At 38.5% G+C, this 26,156-nt stretch overlaps 1 protein-coding gene across 2 annotated transcripts in view; it reads left to right on the top strand.

The window, feature by feature from the left end:
• The window catches only part of cop1.S (COP1, E3 ubiquitin ligase S homeolog), an 83,398-nt gene that overhangs the window by 32,110 nt on the left and 25,132 nt on the right, over positions 1-26,156 (top strand). The window contains exons 8-12 of one of the 2 annotated variants that reach the window (XM_018260947.2): positions 2,441-2,517; positions 3,336-3,390; positions 12,993-13,107; positions 18,110-18,245; positions 24,512-24,655. In XM_018260947.2, coding sequence (XP_018116436.1) covers positions 2,441-2,517; positions 3,336-3,390; positions 12,993-13,107; positions 18,110-18,245; positions 24,512-24,655 — 527 coding nt within the window. Of the gene's footprint in view, positions 1-2,440; positions 2,518-3,332; positions 3,391-12,992; positions 13,108-18,109; positions 18,246-24,511; positions 24,656-26,156 lie in introns of both variants that reach the window. The other variant, XM_018260946.2, reaches the window with a different exon arrangement.

Raw genomic sequence — 26,156 nt, 5'->3', positions numbered from 1 at the left:
GCTATCAGCAAGAAGCTCCCCACAAAGTCCCATTAAAAAAAAAAAATATGAACTGAAATTTGCTAAAGAACTCATTGGCTGGTCTAAAGAGAAATAGAGTAACATTTTGTGGACTGATGAAAGCAAGAAGGGTCTAGAGACAGTTTGTCAGAAGACCCCCAAACACTGAGTTCAAGCCACAGTACACTGTGAAGACATTGAATCATGGTGGCGCAAGTATCATGAGGGATCATGGATCCCTTAAAGAGGTCATGTTGCCTTATGCTGAAGATGAAATGCTCTTTAAATGGGTGTTTCAACAAGACATTGACCCCAAACACACTAGTCAACGAGCAACATTTTGGTTCCAGACCAATGAGATTGACATTATGGAGTTGCCAGCCCAATCCCCAGACCTTAATCCAATAGAAAACTTGTGGGTGACATTAAAAATGCTGTTTCTGAGGCAAAACCAAGAAATTCAGAAGAATTGTGGAATGTAACAGGTGCCAGAAGTTGGTGGACTCCATGTAACACAGATGTGCAGCAGTTCTAACAAACAGTGGTTATACAACTAAAAATGCTATTTTTTTTTTTTGAACATCCCAATATTCCCTTTTCTTCACTTTTTGTAATGGAATAGCACATTTGATAAATTTTACTTAATGTTTTAATTCAAAATAGAATGTGCAGTGTTCAGAATATGTTTGTGTGTATGGAAATAATACAGTACAAAAAAGAGAGAGACTGCTCCAAACTCACCCCCTGTGTGTCGTTATTCGTGTAGCTCCATTCTTTAGTTGTAATGATCCGGGTGCTCTTCCATCAGCGCGTTTGTGGGAGTAACTCCCTTAATCATAGGCTTCATATGATTAAGGGAGTTACTCTTGAAACGCGTCAGGTGATGTTGGTCAGTGACCTGTTGGAATAAAACCACCTTTTTATCTTACCGGAGTGCCGCCTTTTCATCTTTTGAGCAATTATGGAAATAATAGCTGTTATAAGGATTTTGAGCTTTATTCACTTTTTTTAAACACACTGCTATTCTGAACACACCTTTTTATATATATTTATATTATACATGTGGGTTTAATATGTATAAAAAATATATCATTTCAAAATAGTACACCGTGAAATCTACTTTTTCAGTTACCAGGATGGTATCTGGAAAACCATTACCTAACCAGCTCCAAATTACGGGACTCCATAGACTCCATTTTAATCAAATCGTTAAAAAAAAAAAAAACGTCCATTTTTTTTTTTAATATAAAACAGTATATTGTATTTTATAATTAATCCTTATTGGAGGCAATACAATCTTAAGGTATGGAGATCCTAATTACAGGATCCCTAAGTTTCTGTATAACAGGTCCCATGTCTGTATGTATTTTTTCTACCTGTCAGGTTGATAAGACCGGTCACTACAATTTGATACAATTGCATTTTTCAGAGCAGTAGCTTCTACTAAGCCTTACTGAAATCTCTTTGATGCAGAATTGCTTTGATGTTGCTGAGAAATGAATCAACTTGTGCAGTTTTATCAGTTTAGGAGATATGAGTTGGCTTACAGAATTGACATGATAGTCCGTTAAAAGACTATTAGAAAAAAGTGTGAGAAATAGAACTAAAACAATTATCATTATTTGTCATTTACTATTTTAAAGATGTGATGTTCTGTGAATGTGAACTACTGCTTACTAATTTATTTTGTGTTTGTATGTGGTTTCTTGTGTGGCTATAAAGCACTCACTGACAATAATAACAATGCAAGTATTTGTTGCAGAAAGCTTTATATCTAGAATTGATACACCTACTTTTTACTAGAAGATGGTAGAATAATATGTAATAATAACCGTAAACACCATGCCTCGTTCTTATGTGCTTCCTGAGTAATTGATAATCCCAGGTAATCCTATTTACAGTTTTCAATTGGCCAGGAAAAAAACAGTGCAACGTCCACAAAGATGTAAAATCAGTTGTTGGAAAATCAATGTGTTAAGGATACTTACATTTTAAGCCATGTAGGAGGAAATTATTTTCACCTACTGTAAAACAAGTTCTACTTGCCATTTACTTGGTGCATACATTTTACCTTTGTGCATACACACCTACTGTAGCTTTGGGGTTTAATGATGTCCGCAATCTGTTCGTGATCAGTTAATGAACTAAGGCTAAGCGCACATGCAACTAGGGGAAAGGACCAAGATGGTGACCACATTTGGAAATGGATCCTGTGAGTACAAGTGTTTTCAAGCAGGAAACTTGCCAGTATGCGCGGGTCAAGGATGGATTTGACTTTGGGGACATTCCTTCTCTCTAATATGCAATTTAGGGGCATATAATGTGAGTTTGGCTGTATGCTGAATTCACGGCAGTTTGCTTGTTTCATATTTTAGCCATATACTTTGCTTTCTCTGAACTGTATCATACTAAGAGTTACCGTGATCTTTTCTTATTGTAGGAAATGAGTGGCTTATATTCCCCTCAGAGTGAAGATAGTACTGTGCCGCAATTTGAAGCTCCTTCTCCTTCACACAGGTTTGCTTATATTAAATAAAACGTATTGTGTGATAAATAAAAATGTGCCAGTGCATTCAGTTTTTAAATATAGAAGGAATGTACTTAAAAAGTGATGTTTCTGTATTAAACATTTCTGAAAACAATCCTATTAATCCCAGGTGCCTGTGGCACTTGGCACACTGCACTATATGATAGGAACCATTCAGCAACTAAGCTGACCTAATAGGGAACTGATTCCTGTCTTTGCTTCTGTGACTGCAGGGCTGTGATTGGCTATCCTCTTCTTACAATGCATCTGGCAGGGACTGTTGGTCACACACACCCTTCATTAGAAACAGAGAGGGACCAAAGCTGAAATATAGGGAGCTCCATTTTTAATGATATTAACTTTTAGCCCAAAGTGAAACCAGCGCCATATATTAACCATTATCGCCTACAATATTACCATGGGTTTTTAGTTATACTATTAGGTCTTCTTTAAATATATCACAAAAACATATAGTTGGTAAAACTATAGCCACATCCCTTCTTATAAACACTTTAATATGTAAATATAAAATGATCCATCATAAAATTGTATTGATACTTTATAGGTTATAGCACTTTTAAAAGGATAAGCATTATGTTTTATTACCTGCCATCATACAGACGCTAAAATAGGAGGCCATAGACCACCTGCTCACCTGTGTTGGAACTGGAAAAACAGCAGCTTTCAACTCCTGTGACACTCAACCAATACTTTTGTTCTGTTTATGCATTTGTCTGGTGTATATATGTCTGTGCAACTTTGTATCCAACTAGTGAATTTCTTTTTTCTATTAATTCTTTCCAAGTAGCCTGATTGACTCAACAGAATACAGCCAATCTCCAGGATTCAGTGGCAGCTCCCAGGTAATAATTCTGTATGTTTTTTCTTCTACCATGGTATGAAAAGAAAGACTAAATACATTTCTATGAATATTATTCAAAATAAGTTTAGTACAGGTATGGGACCTGTTATTCATAATAAACAGCTGGTGTTGCCTTCAATAAAGGTTAATTATATCTTAGTCGGGATCAAATACAAGCTCTGTTTTATTACTACAGAGAAAAGGGAAATCCTTTTTGAAAATTTGGATTATTTAGATAAAATAGAGTCAATGGGAGACGGCCTTTCCGTAATTCGGATCTTTCCGGAGAACAGGTTTCTGGATAACTGATCCTATACCTGTTTAATTGCAGTCAAAATCTCTCTGCGTTTGACAGGCATTTTTGCAAGTGTTCCTTCAAAGTCCTGTGATATTACTATATGTTTTTCCTTTTCAACTGTGAAAAAAGTCCTACTCCATAAATGTCTCACTTGGCACAGCATTTATGCATTTTTAGGATCATTGTCCTGATGATAAATGAGTTATTTTCCCTGCATTTTTAAACTAGAGGGCATGTGGTACTGCTTTGCTTAATTTAAACAATTTCAGAGTAGGTGAAACATCTTTACCTAATTATTGAATATTAAAATCACAGCATTTATTTGTCCTCTGCACTTAAAGAAAAAGTAACAAAAACATTTATGTTTTTTAGAGTAATGAAAATATAATGTACTAATGCGCAGCACTGTGTGTGTTTTCTTCAGAATCTCTACAGTAGTTTATATAAACAAGCAGCTGTTTAGCCATTCAAAGCATAAAAATAAGAAAAGACAGAGGATACACAGCTAATAACAGATAAGCTCTGAATTCTATAGTGAGATTCTTCAGCACTTATCTGTTATCTATTGTGTCATATGTTTGAATGGCTGCCCCCATTCTACACAGCAGTAGGGATGTAGCGAACGTCGGAAAAAAAGTTCGCGAACATATTCGCGAACTTGCGCAAAAATGCGAGCGGTTCGCGAACGGTTCGCGAACCCCATAGACTTCAATGGGAAGGCGAACTTTAACATCTAGAAAAGACATTTCTGGCCAGAAAAATGATTTTAAAGTTGTTTAAAGGGTGCAACGACCTGGACAGTGGCATGCCAGAGGGGGATCAAGGGCAAAAATGTATCTGAAAAATCTGCCTGTGTGTGCTTGGAAGAGATAGTGTAGGGGGAGAGCTGTTAGTGATTTCAGGGACAGATGATAGTAAGTTTGCTGGCTAGTAATCTGCTTGATACTGCTCTGTATTGGAGGGACAGAAGTCTGCAGGGATTTGAGGGACATTTTAGCTTAGGTAGCTTTGCTGGCTAGTAATCTACTGTTCTCTTTAAACAACTGCCATACGTTGACCTTGTAGGCATTGTTTGCCCAGTTTTTTTGGACGCAGCCACTGAAGCACAGTTGCCATAAAAAATATGCCATATAAATGCTGAAAATAGTAATTTTTCGCCATACGTTGACCTTGTAGACATTGTTTGCCCAGTTTTTTTGGTTGCAGCCACTGAAGCACAGTTGCCAGAAAAAATATGCCATATAAATGCTGAAAATAGTCATTTTTTGCCATACGTTGACCTTTTAGGCATTGTTTGCCCAGTTTTTTTGGTCGCAGCCACTGAAGCACAGTTGCCAGAAAAAATATGCCATATAAATGCTGAAAATAGTCATTTTTTGCCATATACGTTGAGTCAATGTATGGCAAAAAATGACTATTTTCAGCATTTATATGGCATATTTTTTCTGGCCTCTGTGCTTCAGTGGCTGCGGCCAAAAAAACTGGGCAAACAATGCCTACAAGGTCAACGTCGTTGACCTTGTAGGCATTGTTTGCCCAGTTTTTTGGCCGCAGCCACTGAAGCACAGAGGCCAGAAAAATATGCCATATAAATGCTGAAAATAGTCATTTTTTTGGTCGCAGCCACTGAAGCACAGTTGCCAGAAAAATTATGCCATATAAATGCTGAAAATATGCATTTTTTTGGTTGCAGCCACTGAAGCACAGAGGCCAGAAAAATTATGCCATATAAATGCTGAAAATATAAATTTTTTGGTTGCAGCCACTGAAGCACAGAGGCCAGAAAAATTATGCCATATAAATGCAGAAAATATGCATTTTTTTGGTCGCAGCCACTGAAGCACAGTTGCCAGAAAAATTATGCCATATAAATGCTGAAAATATAAATTTTTTTGGTTGCAGCCACTGAAGCACAGAGGCCAGAAAAATTATGCCATATAAATGCTGAAAATATGCATTTTTTTGGTCGCAGCCACTGAAGCACAGTTGCCAGAAAAATTATGCCATATAAATGCTGAAAATATAAATTTTTTTGGTTTGCAGCCACTGAAGCACAGAGGCCAGAAAAATTATGCCATATAAATGCTGAAAATATGCATTTTTTTGGTTGCAGCCACTGAAGCACAGAGGCCAGAAAAATTATGCCATATAAATGCAGAAAATATGCATTTTTTTGGACGCAGCCACTGAAGCACAGTTGCCAGAAAAAATATGCCATATAAATGCTGAAAATAGTCATTTTTTGCCATACGTTGACCTTGTAGACATTGTTTGCCCAGTTTTTTTGGTTGCAGCCACTGAAGCACAGAGGCCAGAAAAAATTAAACCAGTAGGGTTTGCACCCTAGTTTGTAACGGTGGCGGAGGGAGGAGGAGGACGCTAAAGGACAGCTGTGTGTGGAGTCATGAGGCTTGAAGAGAAGGACAGCTGCATAGAAGTCAGAACAAGTCTTCCGGCGTGCAGTAACCCTCCGAGATCCACCCCTCATTCATTTTAATAAAGGTCAGGTAATCGACACTTTTGTGACCTAGGCGAGTTCTCTTCTCAGTTACAATCCCTCCTGCTGCACTGAACGTCCTTTCTGAGAGCACACTTGAGGCTGGGCAAGACAAGAGGTTCATGGCAAATTGTGACAGCTCTGGCCACAGATCAAGCCTGCGCACCCAGTAGTCCAGGGGTTCATCGCTCCTCAGAGTGTCGATATCTGCAGTTAATGCCAGGTAGTCCGCTACCTGCCGGTCGAGGCGTTCTTTGAGGGTGGATCCAGAAGGGTTGTGGCGCTGCCTTGGACAGAAAAACATTTGCATGTCTGACGTTACAGACTGGCCAAAGGGCTTTGTCCTTGCAGGTGTGCTCGTGGCAGGATTACTGGCACCTCTGCCCCTGGAATGTTGATGAGTTCCTGAAGTGACATCACCCTTAAAAGCATTGTACAACATGTTTTGCAGGCTGGTTTGTAAATGCCGCATCTTTTCGGACTTGTGGTATGTTTGGTAACATTTCTGACACTTTATGCTTGTACCGAGGGTCTAGTAGCGTTGCGACCCAGTACAGGTCCTTCTCCTTAAGCCTCTTGATACGGGGGTCCTTCAACAGGCATGACAGCATGAAAGACCCCATTCTCACAAGGTTGGATGCAGAGCTATCCATCTCCGCTTCCTCATTATCAAGGACTGCATCATCCACGGTCTCCTCCCCCCAGCCACGTACAAGACCAGGGGTCCCCAAAAGGTCACCACTAGCCCCCTGGGAAGCCTGCTCCTGTTGGTCCTCCTCCTCCTCCTCCACAAAGCCACCTTCCTCCTCTGACTCCACTTCTGGCACCTCTCCCTGCGTTGCAGCAGGTGCCTGGGTTCGTTCTGGTGATTCCGACCAGAAATCGTGCGCTTCCAGCTCCTCGTCACGCTGGTCTACAGCCTCATCTGTCACTCGTCGCACGGCACGCTCCAGGAAGAAAGCGAAGGGTATTAGGTCGCTGATGGTGCCTTCGGTGCGACTGACCATATTGTCACCTCTTCAAAAGGTCGCATGAGCCTGCAGGCATCGCGCATAAGCACCCAGTAACGGGGGAAAAAAATCCCCAGCTGTGCAGATCCAGTCCTACCACCCAGTTCAAAAGGTACTCGTTGACGGCCCTTTGTTGTTGCAGCAGACGTTCCAACATAAGGAGCGTTGAATTCCAGCGAGTCTGGCTGTCAGAAATCAAACGCCTGACTGGCATGTTGTAGCGCTGCTGAATGTCAGCAAGGCGTGCCATGGCTGTGTAGGAACGTCTGAAATGGGCCGACACCTTTCTGGACTGGGTGAGAACGTCCTGGAATCCTGGGTACTTGGAGACAAAACGTTGGACTATTAAATTTAACACATGTGCCATGCAGGGCACATGTGTTAAATTGCCTAGTCTCAACGCTGCCAACAGATTGCTTCCATTGTCACACACCACTTTTCCGATCTGCAGTTGGTGTGGGGTCAGCCACCGATCGGCCTGTGACTGCAGAGATGACAGGAGTACAGATCCGGTATGGTTTTTGCTTTCCAGGCACGTCATCCCCAAGACAGCGTGACAACGGCGTACCTGGCACGTCGAATAGCCTAGGGGGAGCTGGGGGTGCACAGGTGTGGAGGAGGAGAAGGAGGACCCAGCAGCAGAGTAAGAAGAAGAAGAAGACGAGGTAGAGAGCGATGGAGGAGTAGAGGTGGTGGCAGAACCGCGTGCAATCCGTGGCGGTGACACCAACTCCACTGTTGTTGTTGAGCTACCCATTCCCTGCTTCCCAGCCATTACCAAGTTCACCCAGTGGGCAGTGTAGGTGACATACCTGCCCTGACCATGCTTGGAGGACCATGCGTCAGTAGTCATATGGACCTTTGGCCCAACACTAAGTGACAGAGATGCGGTAACTTGGCTCTGCACATGTTGGTACAGGTGTGGTATTCCCTTTTTAGAAAAAAAATTGCGGCTGGGTACCTTCCACTGCGGTGTCCCAATTGCTACAAATTTGCGGAAGGCCTCAGAGTCCACCAGCTGGTATGGTAAAAGCTGGCGGGCTAAGAGTGCAGACAAGCCAGCTGTCAGACGCCGGGCAAGGGGGTGACAGTCAGACATTGGCTTCTTACGCTCAAACATGGCCTTCACAGAAACTTGGCTGGTGGCAGATGACTGGGAATGGGAACAGTTGGTCAAGGTGGAAGGCGGAGTGGAGGGTGGTTCAGACGGGTCAAGGAGAGCAGAGGTAGAGCAGTAAGATGCTGGACCAGAAGGAGTGTGGCTTTTAGTTTGCCTGTTGCCTTTGAGGTGTTGCTCCCAAAGTGCTTTGTGCTTGCCGCTCATGTGCCTTCGCCATAGAAGTTGTACCTATGTGGCTGTTGGGCTTACCAAGGCTCAGTTTCTGACTGCACTCATTGCAAATTACAATGCTTTTGTCAGAGGCACACACATTAAAAAATCACACACTGCTGACTTTTTGGAAGTGTGCGATCTGGCGGTAACAGTAGAAGTTGGCGGAGTTGGCGGTATTGGCGGCAATGGCGGGTGCGTTGGCCGGCTGAACACAGGTGCCGATACATGTTGTTGCCCTACTGATCCCTGCGGGCTGTCCTCCCTGCTTCTTCTAAGTCTTATTCTCCTACTGCCTCTCTGACTCTCCGTCTCTCCATCTGAACTACCCTCCTCTTGCTCTCTTCTACTAGGCACCCACAAAACATCAATCTCCTCATCATCATTCTCCTCAGATGCATCAATTTCTTCTGACACATCACAGAAGGAAGCAGCAGCGGGGACCTCCTCCTCATCACTCATTATGTCCATCTCTATCGTGTTCTCTGCCAGAATTAAATCTGGTGTAAGGTCCTCATCTCCTTCATCTTCTTCTGGCAATAATGGTTGCGCATTACTCAGTTCAAGAAACTCATGGGAAAATAACTCCTCTGACCCCAGTGAAGAAGGGGCACCGGTGGTGGAGGAAGTGTTACGTGGGGTGGCCATAGCAGTGGAGGATGAGGAGGATGTTGTGGTAAAGTTAGAAACGGTAGAGGATGGGGTGTGCTGTGTAAGCCAGTCAACTACCTCTTCAGCATTTTGGGAGTTCAGGGTCATTGGCTTTTTAAAACTGGGCAATTTGCTAGGGCCACAGGATTGCATAGCAGCACGGCCCCTAGCACGGCCTCTGCGTGGCGGCCTGCCTTTGCCTGGCATTATTTTTAAAAAAACAACAACAACAACAAAAACTCAGTTGGTTTTTCTGGAAACGATAATACACACAGCTAGATGGCGGGTTGAAGAAAACAGTGTGCAAATAATGCCTACAAGGTCAACGTATACACTACTACAGCGGTGGATACGGATTACGTAAAATATATGAATGCTGCTTGAAAAAAAGTAACTCAAGTGGTTTTTCTAGAGACGATAATATTATCAATATTTAGACAAAATGTGAACAAGCTCACACAGCTAGATGGCGGGTTGAAGAAAACAGTGTGCAAATAATGCCTACAAGGTCAACGTATACACTACTACAGCGGTGGATACGGATTACGTAAAATATATTATGGCTGTTTGAAAAAAGTCACTCCGGTGTTTTTTCTGGAGACGGTAATATTATGGATATTTAGACAGAATGTGAACAAGGTCACACAGCTAGATGGCGGGTTGAAGAAAACAGTGTGCAAATAATGCCTACAAGGTCAACGTATACACTACTACAGCGGTGGATACGGATTACGTAAAATATATTATGGCTGCTTGAAAAAAGTCACTCCGGTGTTTTTTCTGGAGACGGTAATATTATGGATATTTAGACAGAATGTGAACAAGGTCACACAGCTAGATGGCGGGTTGAAGAAAACAGTGTGCAAATAATGCCTACAAGGTCAACGTATACACTACTACATCGGTGGATACGGATTACGTAAAATATATTATGGCTGCTTGAAAAAAGTCACTCCGGTGTTTTTTCTGGAGACGGTAATATTATGGATATTTAGACAGAATGTGAACAAGGTCACACAGCTAGATGGCGGGTTGAAGAAAACAGTGTGCAAATAATGCCTACAAGGTCAACGTATACACTACTACAGCGGTGGATACGGATTACGTAAAATATATTATGGCTGCTTGAAAAAAGTCACTCCGGTGTTTTTTCTGGAGACGGTAATATTATGGATATTTAGACAGAATGTGAACAAGGTCACACAGCTAGATGGCGGGTTGAAGAAAACAGTGTGCAAATAATGCCTACAAGGTCAACGTATACACTACTACAGCGGTGGATACGGATTACGTAAAATATATTATGGCTGCTTGAAAAAAGTCACTCCGGTGTTTTTTCTGGAGACGGTAATATTATGGATATTTAGACAGAATGTGAACAAGGTCACACAGCTAGATGGCGGGTTGAAGAAAACAGTGTGCAAATAATGCCTACAAGGTCAACGTATACACTACTACAGCGGTGGATACGGATTACGTAAAATATATTATGGCTGCTTGAAAAAAGTCACTCCGGTGTTTTTTCTGGAGACGGTAATATTATGGATATTTAGACAGAATGTGAACAAGGTCACACAGCTAGATGGCGGGTTGAAGAAAACAGTGTGCAAATAATGCCTACAAGGTCAACGTATACACTACTACAGCGGTGGATATGGATTACGTAAAATATATGAATGCTGCTTGAAAAAAAGTAACTCAAGTGGTTTTTCTAGAGACGATAATATTATCAATATTTAGACAAAATGTGAACAAGCTCACACAGCTAGATGGCGGGTTGAAGAAAACACTGTGCAAATAATACCTACAAGGTCAACGTATACACTACTACAGCGGTGGATACGGATTACGTAAAATATATTATGGCTGCTTGAAAAAAGTCACTCCGGTGTTTTTTCTGGAGACGGTAATATTATGGATATTTAGACAGAATGTGAACAAGGTCACACAGCTAGATGGCGGGTTGAAGAAAACAGTGTGCAAATAAAGCCTACAGGGCAAATAATGCCTAAAAGGTCAACTTATACACTACTACAGCGGTAGTAAAATAAAAAAAAGTAAAATAAAAAAAAAATGAATATTAAAAAAAAAAAATTAAAGTTGGTGCTGCTGAACTACTAGGAGCAGCAGATTAGCACACCAGTCCCACTCCCCAACACTGCTAGACTAATAGCACTGGGCTCTTATAGTAGTAGTAGTAGTAGTAGTAAAACAACAAAAAAATAAATAAAAGCAGTCCTTACAAGGACTACTGTTATTGCAGCAGTCAGCAGATGAGATCAGAAGCAGGACAGCTGCCCACTGCAGCTACATACAGAGCACTGCAGTAGAAGGTAGATTACTAGCCAGCAAAGCTACCTAAGCTTAAATGTCCCTCAAACCCCTGCAGACTTCTGTCCCTCCAATAACAGAGCAGTATCAAAACGATTACTAGCCAGCAAACTTTCAACTGTCCCTGAAATCACTAACAGGCAGCAGCTCTCTCCCTACACTATCTCTTCAGCACACACAGGCAGAGTGAAAAAACGCTGCAGGGCTTCGGTTTTTATAGGGAAGGGGAGTGGTCCAGGGGAGAGCTTCCTGATTGGCTGCCATGTACCTGCTGGTCTGGGGTGAGAGGGCAAAAAAAAGCGCCAACAATGGCGAACCCAAAATGGCGAACGTCGCACGACGTTCGCGAACTTCCGGCGAGCGCGAACACCCGATGTTCGCGCGAACAAGTTCGCCGGCGAACAGTTCGCGACATCTCTACACAGCAGCTTGTTATATAAACTATAGTAGTGTTTTCGGAAGCAAGCATATGTGTTTTACCAGGGCAGAGCAATAGTACATTATATTTTCATTCTTTTAAAACATTTTTGTTTTTTGTGTTACTATTCCTTTAATCTGTTAACTGTAAAAACAAAGGTTTTTCAATTCTATATGAGACTACTACAAATGCTCTGTATTATATACTTTTTTTGTTACTTTGTCTGATTTTTTTTTCTTGATTTCTTTATTTATAATTTTTTTTTTTTTAGTTTTTTATGGACATTACTTGCATGGAGGCCATCTATCCAGCCTGCATTGTATTAGTTCCATAGAATCTTTCATTTTGGCTGCAGTTTGTTGCTGGGTCAATTTCAAGCTGAGTGATTTGACCTTAAACTGTGTTATTAAGCTTCTATGACATTGTTACAAACATCTGGAAAATTTTCCTCATTGTTTTAATTGTTTTTATAGCCGTAGAATCAGTAAAACTTAAGCTAGTGGCCCACCATCTACGTTTTCTACACGGGTGGAGAAAAGCAAATGCCCTCCTCCTTATAAGGTGCATGGACAGACATTTTGTCATCCTGTGACTGCACCCAGGAGTGGATACTTTTGCACTTAAACCCACTCCTTGAGTGAACATACAGACTTATGATGTGCCTATCCGTGTACCTTCTTTGTAGTGCAATGGCTTTTTTTCTGCCTGTGTAATAAACATAGATGGAGAGGCTAACCAACTGCCCTGTGTGTAGAAGCACAGGTTACCATTTGAAGTGTCTCAACGGATATCATTGTGTATACAAAAAGATACATTTTAAGTTCATCTCAACTTGTTAAAATAATGATGTAAAATAACGTTCTAAATTAGGTGTTTTTCATTTATTATAAATTATGAAATAAGCACCATTTTAAATGGAGGTCCCAGATTTATGGACCCTACTGTACCTCCAATTACAAGGCAACATTGAGAAGATAAGCGGACTGAAGGTATTTTTTCTAGTATATGGAATGTTTGCTGCCCCTTAAAGTCTGTCTTTTTAGTAGGTTCTATTTTGTACCTTTACAGACAAAAAAGCAACCATGGTACAACAGCACTATGGCATCACGAAGAAAACGTCTCACAGCCCATTTTGAGGACTTGGAGCAGTGCTACTTTTCAACAAGGATGGCACGTGTATCAGGTAAGAGTTTGTTTTTGACTTGTGTCCTGTTGTGTCCAAATTAAATATTTAATGGTTCATTTAGTAAAAAATACTTTTACACAGCGGAGCTTTATCATTGTGAAATGTAAGATATGCTGCCATCACCATATTAGTGATATAATAAAGATGGATTCAAATGCGCTCATTGGAACATTTCTCAGTAGAAATCTTAACGTTAGAGTGAAACTGCTGTTAAATTAGAACACTCTGTTGTAGTTTGTATAACCAGTCCTTTATAGGCTTTTTTTAAGAAAAAATCTTGCTGTTTTAAACCATTGTGCCAGTGTGGATTGCTGTTTTCCAAAATGTTCTCTCCTTCAGGAGCTAATTAAAGAAAACTTTTAATGTAATTGCAAATTACACAATGAATTATTTTAGCCCTGCAATTAGGAAAACTGCACAAATTGTTGTTCAGCTAAATAAGTGCTTAGAACACCTATTAATGGTGCACAATTAGGGGGATAACTCTGTGATAATGTTCTCTCATTGTTTTATTACTATACCTAGAAGTTAATCTTCCTTGTTCTCCTCCTGGTCTTGTGTCAAATCCCAGTTGCATTTTATTTTTGCCCAAACACATCACTGCAATGGTATATGTTATCTCTTAGTCCTAGGCATAGCAATAACTTTTGACTCTACACTTTCTTGATGGCACTGACCTCCTCACATGCCCTCTTTTTCCCCCACTATCTATAATTGATATGCATGCATGAACATGTACATCCAATCCTTTTTTCCTGCATCTGCTATATACACTTTGGTTTTTTAGAAGTAGACCCTAAAATAAACCAGAGCAAACCATGACCAAAATCTGACTATTGTCCCCTACATAGGAAACACAATCTTCATATGATAGTCTCAAAAACAATGGTGAACACTCTCAGCAGTACAACTTATGGCTCTATTGGAATGACTTTTTTTAAAAAAAAAAAAAAAAATTAATAAGAGATGTTTGTTATTATTGTTTTGACAGTGGTTAAATCAACCTCCTCCACTGAGGTTCAGATTGCCAAAGATTTACATATATTAACATATATTAAACACCTGTCTACATTACTATTAACTGTAAAAAAGTTAAAACAGATGTAAGCTGAACATTGATTAACGAGCATTTTTCAAGGTGTATATGCTGATTTTTTTTTTTATTTCTGAAAATTTTTACCCCAACACATGCTACTGACAAATATTTGAAAGACTGGAAAAATCTTTTGCTTCTCCGTTTGATTAAACCTGCAATTATTTTTAGTAATTTAAGTAAAGTATGAGCCATGCAACTTTTTGTGTCAGAAATGTTTTTGCATATCTGCATATATTCATGAGTGGAAGCTGCCAGCCTACATTATCCCTAGACTGATCTACTGGTATATAGTTACATAGTTACATAGTTAAATTGGGTTGAAAAAAGACAAAGTCCATCAAGTTCAACCCCTCCAAATGAAAACCCAACATATATACACACCCCTCCCTACTTTTAATTAAATTCTATATACCCATACCTATACTAACTATAGAGCTTAGTATCACAATAGCCTTTGATATTATGTCTGTCAAATTGAACTCATATTTGCTCTTATATTGAAAAAAAATTAAGGTAAAGATATTTCTAATCTTTTTTTCTGGGCTTCATTTAGAAATTGGACACATGTTTATGAATATTGTTCCACCACCTTGATCAAGCAGACAGAAAAGGAATTGTAACTGCTAGCTGCCACTCTGGAATGGTGTTTATGATGAGCAGATATGCAGTACAGCAAGAACTATTGTTCAACTGTTCCCATATAGTGGGCCAAATGGCTGACATAATGTTTAGGGGCCATATTGTATCAAAATTATGTCATACATGCTAGTCTGTGCACCCCGTAAGCAGGCATAGGACCATAATAATTCCTAGGAGGCTACATCCTACTTGTGAGCCTCCATTTTGACCGTGGTTTTGTAGAGGTTACCAGATTACGGGGGTAGACTCTAAATGGTTTTGCTTTAGTAGCCAGTAATGATTGTTCCTCCTAATGGTAATCACGGTCACTGTAAAAATTATTACATCGAATTCCCAACCTCTATGTATATAGTAAATGTACATTTATAGCTCTGCTGGTATTTAAAATGTATATAATTTAGTATCCATTGTGCTGCTAAAAATGAGGTGTTATGCAGAAATACACATTTTTCATGTTCATGTATTTTTTATTCTCCAACCCTCCTTTTATTATACAGTAACTGAGAAATTCCCATGAAACAAAAAATCTTGAGCGCTTGGTCTAATACATGCTGTCGCATTGACCAGCTGTTATTTTATACTGCACTCAGAATAACATATAGAGTTTACCAGCTGCTATAAACCATAAATAATCCTTATGTACACACACAATTTCCATTCTCCAACCCTCCTTTTAATGTGCAGTAAAGATGTCAAACACTTCAGATGTTCTGTAGCAGGATGCTACTGTGCCCATCAGGAGATTCTTAAAAGTAATCGTTTATGCTAGTCAGTCTATCATACGGCCCATACAGGTTTCCTACTTTTTGTCATACCAAAAAAAAAAAAAAAAGTGATATGTAAAATCATGATGCACATGCTCAGTGCAGTTATCCTATAGACACTAGTATTACATACTACATGGTTTTCATTACCTGAGCCTACAGATATTTATTCTTCATTCCAATATTTATAAACAATTGTATAACACGTATGTACACCATGTACATTTTCTAATCCATTGTGTATTTTAATAAGCATAAATGCAAAAGTTGTAATAAGACAGAAAAGGGGTTTTCATGAGTGGAGTATTTACTCACCACATATAGGAAGTGGCCCAGGTGCACCGCCCTGAGCCCTCAGCTTGGGGAGCGGACAACTGTAAATAAATCTGGTGGCAGGCACTCAAATAAAGGCAATCTTCCAACAAGTTGTATAAATTAAGTAGAAAAGATTTGTGTCCTCCGCCTTAAGCGTTTTGTGTTACAAACACTTAATCACAGGCTTTATTTGAGTGCCTGTCACCAGATTCATAAATGCAAAAGTACTTACAAAACTAAGTATACTCCTATATATATTACTAGATACAATACCTAAATCCTCTACAAGAGGAGATTTCAAATAATTGCCTATTTGCCCAAGCCAGTCTGTCCCAGCAAGTTCAGCCAGAGAGGGCAATCCAAAATGCTGAAAGAGTCTGCACAGATTAGATCTACATGGAAGAAGTGCCAGTAGGAAACCATTTGTGTCTGGAAGACTTTGCCATGAACGTTGAGGCAGAAGGCAGGAGGTCTGTTACAATGTTCATGGTCATTAGACATCTTCTGGTCACTTAGACATCTTCTGGTCACTCATTGGACATGTTCTGGACAAGGCAAAATAGAGCTATTTGGCTTTCACCAAACATCTGTCCCGTTACTCTAGCCAAATACCACATTTCACAAGAAGAACCTGATAACAATTGCTGAATTAGTTGGTGTGTATGTGATTTTATAAACAAACTGTTTAGCTTATTCAGAGCCAAAAGAGAATGATGGACCAAAAATAATTAAGTTGGTGTTTATTTGTACATGACTGACATTGGTGAACCCAATCTCATGTAAAACCTCAGCATTCATATGCACAGGGAAATCTAATCTCCTTAAAAGTCTTCCATCAAACAAGCAGGTTAATTTTTTGTAAAGTCCAAGATTACTAAATTAAAATCACCAATAAGGCCAAAAAACACCTGCCCTGGTGCAGTTACCCATAGCAACCAGTAAAATATTTACTTTTTAACAGGATAACTAGTATATAAAACCTACTGATTTGGTTGCTATAGGTGACTAGACCCATGCCAAACTTTTTATAACTTAAACCTTCAATTATAGTATGCTATTCTACTGAATTGTAAAAATTGTGTTTTATTTAGAAGTTCTAAAGGTAATGGTTAGGTGATTGTGTGCGTTATGTCTTATGAGCTTGGCAGGAGGGTATTTTCCCTTGCTTCTCTTTATGGAAGTCACTTGAACCTATGTGTACACTGATAGGAGAGCCACCCATAATGTTTCAACAATAATTGCCTTACCCAGAGATGCAAGTGATTTGTACACAATTGAATAGGAGGGATTTCATGGAAAACGCACAGGCAAAACTTCATGGCATCGCCTTTTTCAACTCACTATTCTGCAAGGACTAAAACAAGATACTTTGTAGTTTTGAGGACTTCTGTACAGGGTCATCTAGGGCCCCCTACCCATAACAGAAACACTATTTAGAATTCAGTGGTTTGAATGTTTTTATGGATCTCTTATATGTAAAGGAGAAAAATATTGGAAATATTTTACTTGCAGAGACTGGTCTAACGTTACATACCTTAAAAGTGTATTAATGCTAAAATGCTTTAAATAAGGAGGAATCTAGCTATTCATCTATTGATAGACTAGGGAGGTATTTGAGATCTGTCACCAGAAACCCTTTCTACAGAAAGCTCTTATACACTCCATTTGAATTAAATAATTCACATTTTTTCTCTGCAATACTAAAACAGTACCTTGTACATTATCCCAGCTAAGATATAACCATCCTTATCGAATTTAAAAACAATCCTCTTGGTTTGTCCTTTTAGCAGACTTAAGGTATGGAGATCCAAATAATGGAAATATCCCCCCTGTATCTGTACAACCAATATACCCAATAGAGATACAGTAAATGGTATGTTAACTTAACAGAAACTTCTACCTAAAATCAAGTTTTTGTATGATGAAATAACGTCAGAAGTTTTAATGTATTTGCAAATGTAATGTACTGAAAGTAGTGTCTGTCTGAAGGTTTATATTCTCTGCACTTCTAGTTCTGACTTCTGAAACAATACAACTTCTGAAACATACATATAGCTGCTATTCTGTTTACCAATAACAAAAAAAAATGTGTGATAAATGTATATTGCAGATTATCAAGTAAGAACTTCAAGATTTTCCAAAGTTGCTGACTTTTTTTAATTGTCTTTTAATTCAATATTTTTAGATGACAGTCGAACAGCAAGTCAGTTAGATGAATTTCAAGAATGCCTTTCCAAGTTCACCAGATATAATTCCGTGCGACCTTTAGCAACCCTCTCTTATGCCAGTGATCTCTACAATGGCTCTAGCATTGTGTCCAGGTAAAACATAATTAAAACAGTATTTGTCTTATTATTACTCCCTGGAGGGGAAAAACAGCTCACAGGTTGCAATCATTGTGCTGTAATCATCAGACAAGCTAAAGTTTCATGACTCTCTAAGCACACATTAAATGACATAAGCAAGAACATTACTTTCCAGCCCATCTGGTGCCTCCTAGTGGAAACCATACACAGTGTAAAAGTGTTCTTAAACATTCATTAAAAAAAGGTAGATTTATCACAGTTTAAATGCCACTGGATATATTTGCAGAATTTGTCCAGTATTTTGTTTTATTCTTCCAAAGTGATGCTCTCCTTTAAATAAACACAAGGTGGCATCCTTTACTCACTGTCATGCCTTCATTGTGCAGCCTGTCTACGCTGACAACTGAATCCATTAACAATATACCACCATGGTAGCAATTCGTTTTCTACCCACTTCTCTTGACTCACAGGTTTAAAAAAAAAAATCAATGTTGCAGCACAAGGGTATGCACTGTAAAATATTGCATGAGTTGTAGGTGTGTAAACCTCCAGGGCTCTCTGCTTAACTATCCCATCTTTAATTTTATTCATGGCTCTTTGTTCAGCATGTTTTTCCACTTTTAAAGGGTAACTGTAGTCTGTAGTCTACCCGCCAACACCCTTGCCTCCACCCTAACCACAACATTTGCCAGAAGCTCTAAGGCTTTGGTTCCCTTTTAATTATGCTGTTGATTGTTATTGGAGACTATTTGTATTTGAAGCAAGAATTTTTTTAGGTCCCATTGCAGTAACCTGGAAATGTATTTAGATCCTATTCCAAATTTAAACAATTATTTGGTGTTACAGAATAAAAAATGCTACATTGAAATGTTGCTCTATTTTGTATTTAACACTAAGATGATCCAGTCTTAGTTTGTTGTAGAAAGTCATTGTTAACATGTGAAAAACAGTTGCCTGAATGAATACCCAGTTGCTATCTACCAGTTTTTTTCTTGATATGACCCCCCCCCCCCGAGACATCGGTGAGCTCTGATTCCTCTTCTTCCCTCATACATCACTTATTTATATACTTATACTCCTGCCCCTCTGGGGATGCAAATTGTGGGGCAGTTAGGATTGGGCAGAGCGTAACTTTTTATCAGCTCACACATCATTAGAGAGCATGACAGAGGGTTATTGTTATTACAGAAACACTACAGATGTTTCAATGCAAGTATATTAGTTTTTTTTTTTTTTGTTTTTTTTTATATCCCGTAACTGTTTATTCTCTACACTGGAATGAACACAAAATAATCAACTTTACCCCCTCCATGTGATGCATGTTGGGGCAGCCATATAGCACGGTTATACCTTCTATCAAAATAGCACTTGTCTGCTCAAAACAGTCAAACACATTATGACGAATTGACACGTTTCAGGTTTCAGAACAATCAGAAAATTTCAGCACAGGATTTATGTCTGTTAGAAGTGCTTTATATTGGTTATTCTACAACAAAAGAGAGCGTATAGATCACATAATTCTCTCTTTTTATTCTGCCATTTTGTAATTAGCCTTTTTTGACAAATTAAGACATTAGCTAATTGTTTATATCACAGTATTATTATAGCTGTACTTGTAAACAAGGAGTCTGATTTTAGCTACTCTGATTGGGTGGAGAACCACCTTTTACTTCTTAAGAATTGATTGCAATCTCTGTGATCAGTTTCCCAGAATTATCAGAATTTCTGTAAGGCCTTGTCGACATGATGTTATTTGTTTGTTCAAAATGGCCAACATTTATTCTACTGGATGCTCCAAATATGTGTTTCCCTGGGGGTGATGATGATCATAGGGCTCATTGCCAATTTCCAAGTATACCTTTAACAGATACATGCAGTTTGGCAGGTCCCTCTTTAACATAAATGCACAGAGTATTTTTGCACGCACAGTAACTTACTGACTTATTCCTCACTGTCTAAGGGAATATTTCTGATGACAAGTTATTGCCATGTAACTGGCACAGCCACTCATTATCCAAATGCAAACAGTTGTGTGAGGTTACACATGTCGATAGACAACTGGCACTTCATCCACTCGGATGTTCTTACAACAGCTCACACTCTATTTATAAACACTACTTATAAATACAAATAAGTTGTCATTAATCACCAGACACAATTTTAGTCCTCTTAATTATAGGGGCATCTTCTTTAGGTGTGTATTGGTTAATAATTTAGTTTAACTAGCTTGTCACAAGTTTTCTGCAAGCCCTATTTATCCAAGTTAGACCGTACGCCGCAGCTACAGAAGTACAGATGGCGGAGACTGATTTTGTGCCAAAATCATAAAAAAAATTGCAAGTTAAGATGAATTGAAAGCAGAAAATAAATTATCTATTTTGTCTATTAATAGGGACGCTCCTACATTCCTTTTACTGCATAATAACAGAAAATGTAGATCTAAGCAACCTTCCAGTGTTCACTCCTAAAAATGTCTTTGTTTCTGTTAAAAATAGTAAGTTGAGGGCATTTTTAATCTAGTATCAAAACTACATTAATAATTATTTACCAGATGTACTAAGCTTCTGGAATAAAGGGGAAGAATACCTTTTAATGTTTGTGGGAGAATTGAACAAGAATTATCTAATTGTGGGGTTGGCTTTATATTTCATTCCTGAGAAAATTTACTATTTAGATTTCCAGATCCGCATAGAGAAGAGTGAGATATACACACACGTTCTTCAAAGCTGTAGATGCTAATAACTATGTCCATGCCTCAAGTAATCATAAACCCCAATGGAACAAAAATATCCCATATGGACAATTCATCTGAGCAAAATTTGTAGTTATCTGTGGCATTATGATGAGCAGTCTGAGATTCTGGTTAGTAGGTTTAAAGGAGAACTAAACCCCCTCCTAAATTCACCACTGTCCCAGCATTCTCCACTTTTTAAAAAGTTGTCACTGAATGTTGCACAGAGTAGCACAGCAGAGCTCATAGGCGCCATCTTCTTCCCTTCTGCTTTTTATGCAGCATTCCCAGCGCAGTAGACGTGTAGGAGACTGCTCTAACTGCGCATGCGTGGAAATGGTGGTCCTTTAGCGAATGTATCTAAAGATGGCAGCAGTGAGCTCTGCTGCGCTACTCTGCATGGGAAGGTCTGTGCATCATTCTGCGACAATTCTTTAAATAGTGGACTATGTGGGGAGTGGGGTAAATGGGGGCTATTAAGTAGGAACTCTCTTTAGGAAGGGAGCATAAGGATGAAGAGATAAAAGAAAGCATACGAGTGAGTGAGAGGACTAGATAGAGATAAGATGTTTGAATACAAGAGTGAAAGTGAGGAAAAAAAATAGAGGACAATTTTGACTTTAAAGAATTGAAACCAGTTTTTTTTTTTTTTTTTTTCTCAAAGCCCCCGGTCTAAAACAAAGGCTTTTACACACCTGTGGTAGGAATAGAGAGAAAGAGAAAAAGACATTTCAAGGTTTTTTTTCCATGTAGCCTTTGTAAATTCTACAAACATAATGTGAAAATCAAAATTTTTAAAAGCAATGTTACTAGAGAGGTCTTTCAGATTCAGGATTAAATTAAATGTTATACAGCCAACATTATCTATGTATTGGAGTACCCATGTGGCCTCCATTAAGTAGGAAAAACAAACAGAATAAGTAAAGAAAGAGTAGAGCAACATATAAATATAATTATATATAGTACATGAATAAATATAATAGTACATGAAACACTGTATATAAGTGAAACGGTATTGAGAGAGTTAAAGTCCATTTGAGGGGACTTTGTACATTATAGTATTTATTGTAAATTCATTCAAAAAGGAACAATATCTCTTTTGGCCCAATTGAGATATTGTTCCTTTTTTAATGAATAAACAATAAATATTATACTTTTAACTTTAATTTTGGTGGCCCTTGTGGAATTCTTTTGAGTGCCTAATACCTCTCTTTTTGTATGTTGCTAGAATCTAACTGATTCACAGATCTGACTTTTACACCAATGTTTAATAACTCAGCCAGGAATATAAGGATAAGCAAACACTTTCAATACCAGCTACATTTACAAATACCTTTATAACCACTGAAGATTTGTAATGGCTGTACTGTGGAAAAAGTGCTATAATTATGTTTTATTTTTTATTAGGCAAAAGTTTTTTTTTGAGTTTACATCACATCGATTTTGGAAAATAACTGTCTTTTGTTGCTCTATTTCTCTATATGTGGCTTATTTTTCCACTGAAACTGATGACCATGTAACCTCACTCCCCTCCCTAACCATCTGGAATACAGTTTCTTTATTTTGCTGGGGATTAGAACCAGCCAATTGCAAGCTTTACTAATGTCTAGAAATTTTCAATGATGTAAAACTGTGTGAAAATGACAGCTGTAATGATCTATTTGCAAATAAATCAAATAAAAATGGTTAGCCTCATTTCTAGCATTTCATGCCCCACCAAAGCTTTTGTGTTTACTCTTGAAGACCATCAACAGTCTTGTCAAGGTCACAGTCTATGATTGTAGAACGCAAGGGGCCTGTGACTCATGTAATTGAGGCTGGTGCCTTGGGGCAACTAAAATGTATTAATCAAATCCAGAATGTGTCACATTAGAGGGCATAGCCTATTTGATGGTGCAGAGGCCTTTACATGCACTTGAGTCTCTGTCTGGAAGAGATATCCCTTGAAGGACATTTTTGGAAAAGCAAATTTAAAGTTCTGAGGTTTTACTTGGGCAATTAAATAAGAGTGTTGCCATTTTCAGAGCTGTAACTAGAAGGTGATTGTCTGGAAAATCTGGAAAAGAAAGATGCATTTTGATTTGATTATTGCGATATTCCAAACTTTGTTTACCAATTTGATAGGATTGAAGCTTGGAAATATCTGAAATAAAGATGGAATGGAAATACAAGACATTTGCATTTTGGGCCAAAACCTGGGATGATGATACAAGCAAAATCTTTGCCTACAGTGATTATCTGTCTGGTTAAATATAAGCCAGACAGCTGTGTCAACACACACGTAAGGGCTTTTAGTTTGGAGGATGTAAAACTTATGAGAGCATGAGTGAAGTGTGTAAAAGCCTTCATAGCCTATGCTGAAAGCAGATGTCTGGTTTGTAGTGTCAAAATGTAACGGCTCTGGGTCATTAAAGACTGGGATAAAAAAAACGTTGTTTTTCAGCCCTGGCAGGATCAGAAAGTAGTGATTATGTGACCGTAACAGTTACATGGGCAAGAAGCCATTAAGGTGCTTGTATGAGCTCTTGTGGTCAGCATGTCGGTAGAAACAAAAGCTGAATTACTTCATACCCTCGGCTTCTCTTCTTACAAAAAAAAAAAAAAAAAACACTGGCCTGGGGTACTTTTTATTTTGCACTTTGATCTTAAGCCAATTTTATATCTGTGTATACATTTGTATGCTAAATCCATATTTCTTACATTTATACAGTTTAAAAAGTGTGAGAATAAGAAGCACATTTCTTCAGTTTTTTATAGGTATTGTGTTGCATGTTAGGTTTACCCTGCTGTGCTCCGTGTAAGGAACACTGCACAATCTCAACATCTTATTTCTGCAGACTGCTTTAGATCTTAACCCACAGCTTGGACAGTTTGGTCCTGATGTGTGTCTTTGTGAAGCACCATTAGCTGTATTCCCCTCTGACATAGCTTATGCTTGAAAGTAAAACTGCCAAAGAAATAACCAGTATATGATATAAAGAAGGCTTGAGCTGTTTATTTTGTGAAAATGTTTTAAGGAAAATATTTCTGAGATTTCATTATGCTCACTTTTTATAGTCCTCGTTCAATCCAACAGTTCTAATCCAATAGTACATCTGTGGTGTTGCAACAATATGTCATGGTAACCTATTGGAACATTGCATAGAGGGGTAGGGATGGTTATATTAATATAAAGGTAATTGCAAGATAGGGAACAGACAGTTATGTTCTGTAGCTCTGACCTTCAGGGAATTTCTAAACTTTAAGGCTGTGCTGCAAAAGTAGAGATCTATCAGTACACAGACTGATGGCACTTCCAAAAATACATTTCTAAATAATATCCTTGGTTTTTCTTGTTGTATAGTGGCCTGTCAAGAGTTTTGATCTGCCAGGCTTCCGTGGATTTAAGTACTGAAGCCAAGTACTTCTTTCTTTATAATGGGCATTAGTCTAGCCTTGACTAATGTTTCTGGAATTTAGAGTGGGCTTTACCTTCTAGATAACTTAATTTACTAATGCAAACCGCAAATAACCATTTTAAATCTTTTCTCCATCCTTTCTGTATTCGCAGTATAGAGTTTGACCGAGACTGTGACTATTTTGCCATCGCTGGTGTGACAAAGAAGATAAAGGTATACGAGTATGGCACTGTTATTCAGGATGCTGTGGACATACACTACCCTGAAAATGAAATGACATGTAATTCTAAAATTAGGTAGGTACTGCCGTATTCCATATACTTTATAAAATAGTGTTTCTTCTTTGTTCTGCTAACCATTCAAATGCTTATGTCTTTGGTCACAACATTGTAACTTTTCAACAGATTGCCACCTATTTTAATGTACAGAATAATCACTGGAAAAATAAATAAGGTTGAACAAAATGCTGCGAAGTAGAGATCTATCAGTCCACAGACTGATGGCATTTCTAAATAATATCTGAGATTCTGAGCATTTTGACAATGGAGTGTTTAGTAGCTTAGCTGGTAGGTGACAACTCTGAATTTCTTCCTATCAATCTCTATGGCAAATGCATGGATGGACCACTTGTGGGTTCAGGTGGTTGACATTTGAAAATGCTGACATCCTCGGCTTTTGATTGGACGAAATGCTGCATACCAAAGCTTTTGTCTGGAGAATCCAGCTGTTAAATATTGTTTTGCCATGCCTATAAATATGTAAGATATTTTATCTTATTTCTAAGTTTTTTTTATTCACTCTTGTAAGAATGCATCGTTGTTTTTACTTTCTTAAGAGGAAATTCCTTATACATTGCTGTTTTCAACGTTTTAGTCTTTATTCTAGCTTCAGTCTCTTTCTGCTATTTGATATCCTGTTCTGCTGTCATTTAGACTCATTTTTAAATCTTTTTTGATGCATATCTGCTGTCAACCGCAGCCATACTTAACATTCTCTGAGCTAATCTGTGGTCTGCCAGCTGTGTCCCCAAGCTCAGACTACTACTTCTGCACCCGGCATTGTAAATGGCTCTAGGCCAGTTGGATCACCCATTCTTCTCACTTGCTTCCTAAACACATGCATTTACTGTTCCGTAGCAATTTCAAGAACCTTTGGGAAAGATTTTCATTTTATATTTTTTCCCTTTTGGCAACCACTTATTCCTGACAAGTTCCAAATCGAGGATATTGTTAGTAGTGGTAGGCGTTAAGTATTCACAACAAGAAAAGCTTAAAATAACGTTGTGTACAGTAGCTGTAAAAACTCTTGGGTGAACTGAGGATCTAGAATAATTTTAAGCTTTTGGTGCCAAACACATTGCACTATTTAATTCATATTTTAATATGTTATAAATGTGTTTTAGAATGTTTAAAGGCTAATATTTGACCATGTGCAATAAACAGTAATTACAAAATAATCAAGGAGAAAAGGGAAGTTAATTTAAAGACCGTGTTAAAGACACTTGAAGGATTTTGCTGCAATAAAATATTCTTGTACAGCTTTGGTGTGTGCTGGACCTAAGAATAATTTTCTTCCTTTCCGTTCAAAACATAGCATGCTCAAGCATGATACAATTTGTTATTTTTGTCCCTGGGCAGAATCCCTGAGCTTCAATAAAGGCAGCTGTCAGAATTGATACACTAGTTGCTAATATTCCACAGCTTCTGCTGAGAAATTTATGAACTAAATGTATTAATTGTAGCAAATTGTAGCAGTTCAGAATGCTCCTGGATCACTGAGCTGCCAGACTGAAACACT

Source organism: Xenopus laevis, chromosome 4S (genome assembly GCF_017654675.1).
Source record: "Xenopus laevis strain J_2021 chromosome 4S, Xenopus_laevis_v10.1, whole genome shotgun sequence".
NCBI classification, from domain to species: Eukaryota; Metazoa; Chordata; class Amphibia; order Anura; family Pipidae; genus Xenopus; species Xenopus laevis.
The sequence above is the reverse complement of the archived record's forward strand: the minus strand, read 5'-3'. Positions and strand labels throughout refer to the sequence as shown.